The 11,589-nt window shown below is 34.7% G+C and overlaps 1 protein-coding gene across 1 annotated transcript; it reads left to right on the top strand.

Moving 5' to 3' along the window:
- Positions 1 to 7,433: 7,433 nt before the first annotated feature.
- LOC105115242 (Protein kinase superfamily protein) lies at positions 7,434 to 10,081 on the top strand. Its single transcript, XM_011012088.1, has one exon. The coding sequence runs from the start codon at positions 7,781 to 7,783 to the stop codon at positions 9,299 to 9,301; it is 1,521 nt and encodes a 506-aa protein (XP_011010390.1). The 5' UTR covers positions 7,434 to 7,780; the 3' UTR covers positions 9,302 to 10,081.
- The last annotated feature ends 1,508 nt before the right edge of the window (positions 10,082 to 11,589 follow it).

Raw genomic sequence — 11,589 nt, 5'->3', positions numbered from 1 at the left:
TGAGCTTAATGTTTTACACAAGAAAGCTGAGACAATTGCCTACAACTTTCATGTTTGCAACTGGCTCCAATTTTGAAGTTATCAATGACGTTTTGAGAAGACAAGAGAAGATAAGGATTGTCACCAAGTCAAAAGTTGGCCACCCACTTATCAATTAGTCATCAAATCAATAGTTCCCAATTTTGGCCTATAAAAGGAGGCATTTGCCATGCATTTAGGCATCTTGGTTTCCATATCAAGATCATGCTCTTCCTTTCTCTCTTTGTATTTTTTGTAATGTTTATGCTTTGCTTTCATTAATATTAAGTTTATGCCTTTCATTTCCTTTCCTTTACTTAGTTAACTTTTATGTTCTTATTTTGTTTATCTATTTTGCTTTCTTTCATTATGTCTAGCTAAGTTAGTTATGTCAAGGTGGAAAGGTTACACTAATGGTGTAAGAATAAGTATAATATAGACTTAATATGGACTTTAATGTTTGATACTAACATGTTTTATATTTGTTATCTTGTTCACTTTTTAATACTTTGCTTGTTAAATGACTAATCTTGATTTATGTTGTATAACACTTGGTACAACAAATGCTTGGCACTTTCATAGCCCATAATGTATGGTATAACCGACACCTGAGCTATAAAAGGAACTTGATTTGTTGTTAACGTAAGTTGTAATCATGAATGCTTGACGAGATTTACAAGTATTAGCTTTAATTGAATAAGATGACTAATGTAATCATGTTAACAATATATAATCTGATTGGAACCTCCTTTGTGTGTGGTTTCCAATTCAATAATAAGAGTTTATACTATACTTGTTTGATATACCATTAGTGGAACCTCTAACCTTGACATTTGTTATTATTATTGTTTAATCCTTACATTAATATTTCATCTCTAAGTTCTCATCATCATGATCTTCTTCTTCTTCTCTTTCTTTATTATTATTATTATTATTATTAGTACTACTACTACTACTACTACTACTACTATTATTATTATTATTATTACTACTATTGTTATTGTTGTTTTATAATTGTTGTTTATAATTTGTACAATTAACCTCTTTGTGGTTTGACCCCGGTCTTGCCGGGTTATTTATTACTTCGACACTCCTACACTTGGGAGAAGACATCAACCTTTTAGTCGTGTCACCAGCTGATTGGAGTACTCAAGACAAAGAAAAGTTTTTGAACGAAGTGAAGAACTTTTATTGTGATGACCCTAACTTATTCAAATATTGTCCTGATCAAATATTTCAAAGATTCATTCCTGACAATGAGGTAAGAAGTGTCATTAAACTTTGTCATTCTGAAGCATGTGGAAGTTATTTCTCGTCAAAAAAGACAGCTACAAAAATCTTTCAAAATGGATTTTATTGGCCCACCATGTTCAAGGACACACATGCATTCTACAAAACTTGTGAAAATTGTCAAAAAGTTGATACTGGTCAAAAAGTTCTGTTTTATAATTCTCAACTCTATTCATTACCTAGAGAGCTAAAATCAAGATGGAGGAATCCTTATAGGGCCTCTAATATTGAGAATTCAAAGAATGACAATGATTTTAAGGAAAATGGATATCGTTTGAAAGCTTACTTTAATAATTTTCCTAGTGAAAATGAATCAACTGGTGTGAATGATCTTGTAGATAAAGGTTGATTATTTTGTTTTTCTTACATTGTTTTTGTGTTTCTTTTTGAGTGATTTTTGCTAGTTTCTCTCATCCCGGTCAAATGGCGGATAACGGTACTCCGTGACTTAACTCGGTTCTTTCAGTTTCCCACAATAATTGATATCTGTGTATATATTTGTGCAATTCTTTGAATCTCTCTTCCAATTCTCATTTGAAAATGGACACTAATCTTGAAAAATTGAAAAAGTATTTTCCCGCTCTGCCTCAGAACAAAAATTTACCGTGCTAGATGTGCAAGATTGAGATTGTTAATGAATCATGGAATTCCTAAAGATATTTGCTGGTTGATTGAAGTAAAGGTCTGATTATCAGGTGAGTCCTCTAATTGCTTTATTTCACACATGTCTGGAATAGGTAAAAGCACTTTTGCAAAGAAACGTCGTGCAAAACGACTAGAAGTCTGTCATCGATGTGCTAGATGGACTTGTAATACACAATGTCGTTCTTTAGGAATGGTATCTATAAACCGTGAAGATAAAATACAATTCATTAAGGATGGCCTGGGTAAGGAGTCTTTAGATAATCTTTTATTGACTCTTGAGACGCATCCTAGTAGAGATGTGCATCGTGCAATTCATGATTTATGGCCACTATATCATAAAGAACATGATCGACTTAGTCTTGGGAATCTAACTAAAAAATACCCTGTTTGCCAGTTTTTAAGAAAACTGGATAGGAAGCCTATCCCCGACCCATAGAGGGCGTTTAAGCCGTTCTTGGACGTAAAACCAAGGGAAGATGTGAGCCACAATCACAACTACCTGTACATACACATGTTTTTTTCAAAAGTAAATAAATAAATAAATAAAAAGAGAGAGAGTGTGTGTGAGACTCCAGCTGGCCTACATATAGGTGTTATAATTGCCTTTCTAATTCCTCATCTATAAAACCCTCTTTTCCTTCCTTTCATTTCTACTCAACCCATACATTCAACAAATACAGAAGTGTGTAGAAATGGCAAGTTCCTCAAGTCATCAAATAAGAAATATTTGTGTTTTCGGTGGATCTAGTCCTGGGAAAGAAAAGGAGTTTTTAGAATCAGCAAATCATCTTGGTCAGGTGCTAGCTGAGAGAAAGATTCATTTAGTGTATGGGGGAGGCAGTCTTGGGTTAATGGGAGGTGTGTCAATAGCTGCATTTTTAGGAGGTAGTCAAGTTTTAGGAGTCGTCCCTGAAGCTTTGGCACAGGGGGACATCATTGAAAAAACAATTGGAGAGGAACTTCAAGTCTCCACAATGTCAGCTCGAATGAATGCAATGTTTAACCATGCTGATGCCTTCATTGCTTTACTAGGTGGTCTAGGCACATTGGAAGAGATCTTTCATATTTCCTTTTGGGCTCAACTGCACATTCACCATAAACCCATAGGTTTGTTAAATGTTAATGGTTATTATGATAAGTTGTTGTCTTTTCTTGATCATGCTGTGGAACAGGAATTTCTAACATCTTCTGCACGACAAATCATAATCTCTGCTGCTACTGCTGAACAATTGATTGACCAACTACAATCTTTCATTCCTGTGATTGATCCTTTCACGAGTCGCATAAATTGGTCATCTAAGGAAAGCCGTAAAAATCTTAGATCGGATTTGAGCCTTCATTTGTGAATTTTTGTGTCTTTTGGTTTTATTATTGTGTTTTGTTATTTCTTATTTTTGTTTTAATGTGTTTCAGGTTTGTCGGTGTTCGTTATTTTAGGTGATATCTTTTATACTCTATCTTTCTATCTTAAAACATTAAGGACAATGTCTCGTTTTGGTTGGGGGGAGAGGGTAGTAGTTGATAAAAAAAAAAATTGTTTTTCATTTCATAAAGCATGTGCATAATTGTTGTTACTAGGATGGTAGAGTAAAGGAGCTCTTTTGTTAAAGTGACTTTACTAGGATGGCAGAGTAAAGGAGTTCTTTTGTTAAAGTGACTCTTGAGACGCATCTTAGTAATCATTCTTAACAAGGTCTATTATAATACTTCCTGAAATATTCAGATTTACAAACTCTCGCATTGTTATCACTTAATTCTGCTCACATACTTATTTAACATATATTCTTAAACCTTAATTTACACACACACACTTTAACATATGATTGTGGGTTGCATATTAGATTATTACATTATTTATGTTCTTTTATTAAAGGTAACAACTAAGGGAAAGGGATTGTATATAATTAAGAAAAAAAAACATGAAAAAAAAGAAAAAATGATGATAATAAAAATGTAGATAAGTTTGGTTTCGTAGCCTTCCTAACCTAAGCAATTAAGCCTGAAGGGGTGTTTTAACACCTAATACCCTAAAGTCAACTGACTTGGGAGCTATTGGTCCAACGCTTGTTACATGGGTTAAGGAGAAAAGCTTAAGGAAATCAAACATTGTACTATCTACATATCAGTATCTGCGACCCGAGTTACTAAGCTCGTAGGGGTGTCTTAACACATAATGCCCTAAGACCAACTGGTCTGGGAGTCATTAGCTGAAAGCTCGTTACATGGGTTAAAGATGCATGATATTTTTAAATTATATGTATATATATTTTTAAAAAAAAAAGAAAAAAAAAAGACAAAAATAATAATCTCAGCCCAAGGAAGTTAACCTTAAACATTAGAACAAAAATTTTGTTTTCTTCCAAAAAAAGCCCCATAATTATGTGTTGATACATTGAGCACAAAAGAAAGGTTTATTAATATCTTGTTAAGAGGTATTGAGCAGATATATAAATTTAATGAGAGTTTGTTTATCTTGATAGATTAATGGAAGTTAAATGATGAATACCTTGCTTTATGGAATTTGCAAATTGTTTTTCTATTTTACGCTTTGATTACTAGGGATTAGTAATAAGCTGGTTGGGGGGTGTGATTACTACTTAAAAGTGCATTTTTATCATGGTTTTATATCATCATTTTGCACTTGAAGTGTCAATAACTCCTTAACCAAAGCATGTTTTATAATAATATATCTAATAATATAAGATACCTTTAATTTGTGTTACATGTTCATTTTAAATGCAGGCCTATCACATAAATGAAAGGATTGATTGATGACTTTAAGAACTTAAATTGCAAGGATAAAGAGATGGCCAAACTTAGAAAAGAGATGTCGGTGCAATTCAAACCAGAATATTGTTCGGTAATTGGGTCATATCTGGAGCTATATATCTCAGATTTAGTTCCAATTTATATGGATGGAAAGGTAAGACATAGGCCTACAACTTTCATATGGAGCCCAAGATCTAAAAAGGCCATTTTCAAATCCAAATTGTAGCAACAACAAAGAAGCCCGAATCTGTCTTCCAGCCCGAACACTGTTTAGTATTTTAGACATATCTAGAGTTCTAGAAGTCCAAATGAGCTGAAGTTTTTACACAAGAAAGCTGAGACAATTGCCTACAACTTTCATGTTTGCAACTGGCTCCAATTTTGACGTTATCAATGACGTTTTGGGCAGACAAGAGAAGATAAGGATTGACATCAAGTCAAAAGTTGGTCACCCACTTATCAATTAGTCATCAAATCAATAGTTCCCAATTTTGGCCTATAAAAGGAGGCATTTGCCATGCATTTAGGCATCTTGGTGTCCAGATTAAGATCATGCTCTTCCTTTCTCTCTTTGTATTTTTTGTAATGTTTATGCTTTGCTTTCATTAATATTAAGTTTATGCCTTTCATTTCCTTTCCTTTACTTAGTTAACTTTTATGTTCTTATTTTGTTTATCTATTTTGCTTTCTTTCATTATGTCTAGCTAAGTTAGTTATGTCAAGGTGAAAAGGTTACACTAATGGTGTGAGAATAAGTATAATGTAAATTTAATATGGACTTTAATGTTTGATACTAACCTGTTTTATATTTATTATCTTGTTCACTCTTTAATACTTTGCTTGTTAAATGACTAATCTTGATTTATGTTGTATAACACTTGGTACAACAAATGCTTGGCCCTTTCATAGCCCATAATGTATGGTATAACCGACACCTGAGATATAAAAGGAACTTGATTTGTTGTTAACATAAGTTATAATCATGAATGCTTGACGAGATTTACAAGCATTAGCATTAATTGAATCAGATGACTAATGTAATCATGTTCACAATATATAATCTGATTGGAACCTCCTTTGTGTGTGGTTGCCAATTCAATAATAAGAGTTTATCCTATACTTGTTTGATATACCATTAGTGGAACCTCTAACCTTGACATTTGTTATTATTATTGTTTAATCCTTACATTAATTTTCCATCTCCAAGTTCTCATCATCTTCTTCTTCTTCTCTTTCTTTATTATTATTATTATTATTACTACTACTACTACTACTACTACTACTACTACTACTAGTATTATTGTTGTTGTTGTTGTTGTTGTTGTTGTTGTTGTTGTTGTTATTGTTATTGTTATTGTTGTTGTATTATTGTTATTTATAATTTGTACAATTAACCTCTCTGTGGTTTGACCCCGGTCTTGCCGGGTTATTTATTACTTCGACACTCCTGCACTTGGGAGAAGACATCAATCTTTTAGTCGTGTCATCTCTCCTCTTTTTTATAGTACGTGGTATAATCACATATTTATAGGTAAATAAATTTGTTTTTTTCTTAATTGATTGGTTTCCAAGCAAACTTGGTGGCCAAGTAACTTGAAAAAAAATTTGATGCCTAAACTTCTATCTTTTTATTTTTAATCTCTTTGTTCATTTTGATTTTTTCTTGTATAATTTTTTTGTGTTTTGCTTTTTCTAAAAAGGAATAACTTTAGTGTTGACTTAAAAAGCACATTAACAACTATGCGAGGAGAAAAAAACATTGCAACTAACGCAAAGATATCAAAAACTATTTTTTAATTTTTTGAAAAAAAATTTCAAATTTTGGTAAAAAATAAGGTAGCAATAACTGTTATTCTATGAATTATAGAAATATTAAAACATCAATTATATTATCTACTCTCATGAGAGAGTTTTTTATGAACAAAATTATTATTTTAAATCTTTGAGAGTTAGGTAAAAATTCTTGATATTAGTTAAAAAATATTTACAAATAAAAAAATCTTAAAAATAATATATCTTATAATAATGAGAAAAATCTTGAAGAATTTCTTCAAGTGCTGTGAAATATTTATTTTGAATTTATCAAGTAGAATTGTACTCTAAAAACAAGTTGCTTTAATACTTTAACAACACAAATTTAGTGTTGCTCGTATCGTAACGAGGACCATTCAATCTTATGAAATATTGTAATATTTCTTCTTCTTCTTTTACGCAAGCCATTCATTGCTCACCCGCGTGGATCCTTGACTTTATTTTCCTAATGTAGAGATAATCAAAATTATTAGTATTCAACAAAGCAGCCTGAAATGCGAACGGCAATACCATTATATATATATACATATATATATATAATACAACATGTGTTGCTTACTACTGGTGGTATTATTAACCCAATCAATCCAGTGCATAAAATAAAGAACGTTACGATGCTTGGACGTTTAAATTTATCTTTTCTCTTTTAACTGAAAGCAATAATTTAGAAGCTCCTTTCTCTTTTATCAATAACCCAAATTAAAGAAAAGAAAAGAAATCACATGGAGAAGAATAAAAATTGAAGTGGCTGAGTGGAAAAGTAAAAGCAAATCGATGGGTAGGTGCTACCCCACATCTTTAAGCCAACCCCGAGAAATTCCTCTCAAAGTTGCACGCGTTTGCATGTATACACCATTAAAATAATACAGCAATCACACCCAAAGCAATTCAAAATTTTCAAGCTTTGATTGTTTTCACATCTCTCTCTCTCTCTCGCCCATGTTTCAGAGTCAAAGTTGTAAAACAGTACACACACATTAGTCTCCTTTTATTAGTTTCAAGTTTTAGACATCAAAACCCACACCTTCCCTTTCTCTGTTACTAGTTACTGCTGCTGCTGCCTGCTGTTATTATTATTCTTTTTATTATTAGGACTATAATGGCATTTGCCTCTCTCGTTTCCCACCTCCTCCTCCTCCCTTACCAAATACAACCACCCTCCTTTAAACCCATCACTCCTATCTCTCTCGCTCTCTCACCTGATCAGTAGCGACCTCGACTGAATCAGCACTCACACTCACATATCATGGGCTATTTCTCTTGCAATGCAGAGTCTGCAATTGCAACCTGCGATCCTTCCAACTGGGATTCTTATCGCAAGCGAAGAAGAAACAAGAACCAAACCAAACCAAATAAACCAATCAAAATCAGAGAGTTCAGTTACACTGAACTTGTCAAAGCCACCAATACTTTCTCCGCAGAAACCTTCCTTGGAAAAGGCAGCCATGGAACCGTTTACAAAGCCTTTCTCGACCAAGGCAAGCTCATAGCCGCCGTTAAAAAGACAACCCATCAAACAAATTTCTGCAACAGCTATAACTCTAACTGCGCGACAGTTCCTCCGGCAGACAACGAGATTGAAACTCTATCCAGAGTTCAGCATCCAAGATTGGTAAACCTCCTTGGTTTCTGTGTTGATCCTACAGGCCGTAAACTACTTGTCGTCGAGTACATGCCAAACGGCTCGTTATACGATCTTCTACATTCCAGTTCTCGACCTCCCGGTTGGACCAGGCGGGTTCGGTTCGCATTACAAATTGCAAAAGCGGTCCGGGCTCTCCACGCCTCTAACCCGCCGGTGATTCACAGAGACATAAAATCATCAAATGTACTGATCGATGAATACGGGAAAGCGAGGTTAGGTGATTTTGGTCTTGCCTTAAGAGGACACGTGGAAGACGTTCATGTGAAGTGCACGCCACCGGCGGGGACGTTAGGGTATCTTGATCCAGCCTATCTTGCACCGGGGGATTTAAGCGCCAAGAGTGACGTGTTCAGTTTTGGGATTTTGTTGTTAGAGATCATTAGTGGCAGAAATGCGATTGATGTAAATTACAGTCCTCCTTCAGTGGTTGATTGGGCGGTTCCCTTAATTAAAAAAGGTGACTTGGGGGCAATATGTGATAGCCGGGTGGCTTCGATGCCCGACCCGGTTGTGATCCGGAATTTGTCTGTTTTGGCTGCTAGGTGCGTGAGATCCACGGCCGAAAAGCGTCCAGGAATGGCGGAGGTGGTTGAAGGATTGAAACTTGTTAGTAGAAGAATCCACGCGCCTCCTATTTGGAATCACTTGAGAAGGCGCGTGGGGCGCGTGGAGGGTGGTGTGGTCGTTGATAGAAGTGAGGAGGAGGTTAGTGTCAACGTTCACAAGACGGTAAAAGGAGGAAGTAGGAGAAATAGTAAAGTATCGAGTGTTTCAAGGATAGAGTATGGAAGCGAAACGAATGGTTCGGTAGGGGATAGAGTGACTAGGTCGAAATCTATTGGTTCTTTTGGTGAGATAAAGATGGGGTCTGATTATTCTTGGGGAAAACCTGGAGGTGTGGCAGTGAAAATGCCTGTGGTGAAATTAAGCAAGTCGAGGTCTGTGGGGGTATTGCATGGTCCTAGGCTTGTACATTACAAGAAGAGAGGATTTGTCTTGGAATTTGGAACAGAAATTGATTCAAGGGAAAATGATGTTGCCCTTATGCGAAACTTGTTTATTGGTTTGGATGAGAAATTGGAGCAAAAGATACAAGAGAAGCCATTGGTGTCTAAAAATTAAATGTACTCTTGTCGGACAAATCCAGAGAATTTGTCTGCTTTCAGCAGGTATACAAGTTCTAGTTCTACTTTGATTCTGGGCTGGCTGGACCAATGTCCCTCCCATCACATCCTCCTATGTTGCGGGTTGATGAATTTAGTCGTTACTGTATTTTATGGCAAGTCTCCCATTTAGATGCATGCCAAGTTGATGCTGAAGTCTGGTCTTACCCTCGGCATTTCTATATGGCTCTGCCATTTTGATGATGGTAAGCAACCCATCAACTTAACAACAGGTTATCTCCAGGAGGTGGCATCATCCTAGCGTCACTGAGTTAGAAAAGATTAGAGAGTTCTTGAACTCCAATTACAATGTCTCGCTCCCTTTCTATATCTTTCTTTTTTCACATCTATGTTGAGCTATATGCCGGTGTGTTCTATCTTGTGGCACTTCTCAAAATTGCTTTCAAAGCTCTTTGCTTGAAACAACTCCATGTGGATTGGCATTGTGCATGAACTCATGGTGAACAGGAAGATTTACTAGAAATCTTTGTATGATTGGGTTGTTATGTGCTCTTCAAGTGGTAAAGCTAATTTCAGACCTGACACTGGTGAAGTCAAGCATATGCTTCAAGCATTTTAACAGAGAGAAATTCCTGTCTGTCAATTACTTCATGCCAGGGCATTTCGTTGGCTTCTTTCTTTCATTTTTTTTAAGCGCTGGAACAGATTTAGATAAGATTCCGATTTGGTTCAGTAATTGACTAACAGAAGAATATGAATTCGAAACTCTGGTGTCTAACGGGATAATCCATCTCTTGAGAGTTGCGCGAAGCTGCCGTGAATTATGATTCTGCGGTCACTGTTGCACTGTCTATCCATTATTCTAGCCACGTGTTCCTCATATTAGAATGGTCGGTTTCTAATTCTAGTTCTAGCTAAACTCGAAAAAAAAAAATTAATGCAGCAAGATCTTAAGGTCCTGTTTACTCCTCGGGTGGTTTGTTTGAAAGTGTTCCATCTTCGAGATACAGCCATTAATGTCTATGGGTTTACAATCTGTTCAGGTGGTTGCGTTACAAACCCTGTCACTTCCGATTGGACTTGCCGAGCCAAATTAATGTGTGTTGTATCAATCCAGGGAACCTCGCATTCAGGACGTTGGTGCCTAGTTAGATCTCATACCTTGTCTTGTTTTTTTCTCCTGTTGGAAAAACCAATATCCTCGGTGAGCAAAAAAGATAAACCAGAATTAATCAAGGTGTTGTTAATATTATAGAATTATAAGATCTTTGGTGGATTTAGTTCTTCGCCAATTCGAAGGAAAATTCTCGAAAGAGCAGAGTGAAAAGCAGAATATACAAGGGCATTCGAACAAGGAAAAGGCAGAGAGGGCATTTGCCTGAAAATGATTCTGATACTATATGAATTAGATCAAAGAGCACTGCCCCAAGGGGTTTAGGGCTTCCAATTGTTTATTTCTTCCTTTTTTTCTTCCTTGCTAAATTTTGATCTGTTCATGAGGTTTATGAGCGTCCCAATATCATCCAAAATTTTTTGTTTCCACTTTCTATCAATTAACCTCCCCAACTTTCATGATATTTTCAATTTTCCCCTTCCATCTACAAACTACCAAATTTGTTGATGCCGCATGATTCTATTTCTCAATTGACCCTTCAAAGATAAAAATAAAAATAAAAATGCTGGTACAAGCACCATCCCTCATTCATATTAAAATCCATACAAATTTTTTATTATTATTTTCATTCTCTAACCTTTTTTTACAGTCTTTTATACTTAATTTCAATATGTGAAAATTTATTAAGAAAATAAAAACTTCAGCAATAGAAAATTATAGTGTGAAACAATGTCACAATCCAATTTTGAGTTTTCAAAAAAATTATGTTTTTCTTTATACAAAAATAATATAAAAAAAAAGAAAAAATATTGAAAAAAAATGCAAGAAAAGAAGTGACCTAGTTGGCAAGAACAGGCTAAAGAGGAATGTACATGCATAAATAAGAGATGGAGAAAACAACTAGATTTTTTACATTTTTGGAAACTCAATTACACCCTTGAAGGAATTAAATGTGAGAGGTAATGTAAATTCAAGGTTAACTTCAATGAATGTTGGATAAATTTACATGAAAGTTAAGTTTGAGAACTTCATTAAATTTTTAATAGGTTAATTTAATTTAATCACGGATCTAATTAAATGTTTAATTATGTTTATAAATTACTTTAGGTTGAAATTTAAATAATTAATTAAGTGCAATAACTTAATTAGACTTTTAATTGGTTAAATTAATT

This window comes from Populus euphratica, unplaced genomic scaffold, assembly GCF_000495115.2.
Source record: "Populus euphratica unplaced genomic scaffold, PopEup_1.0 scaffold662.1, whole genome shotgun sequence".
Taxonomy (NCBI): Eukaryota; Viridiplantae; Streptophyta; class Magnoliopsida; order Malpighiales; family Salicaceae; genus Populus; species Populus euphratica.
Note: the sequence above shows the minus strand (reverse complement) of the source record. Positions and strands in the feature narration are given on the sequence as shown.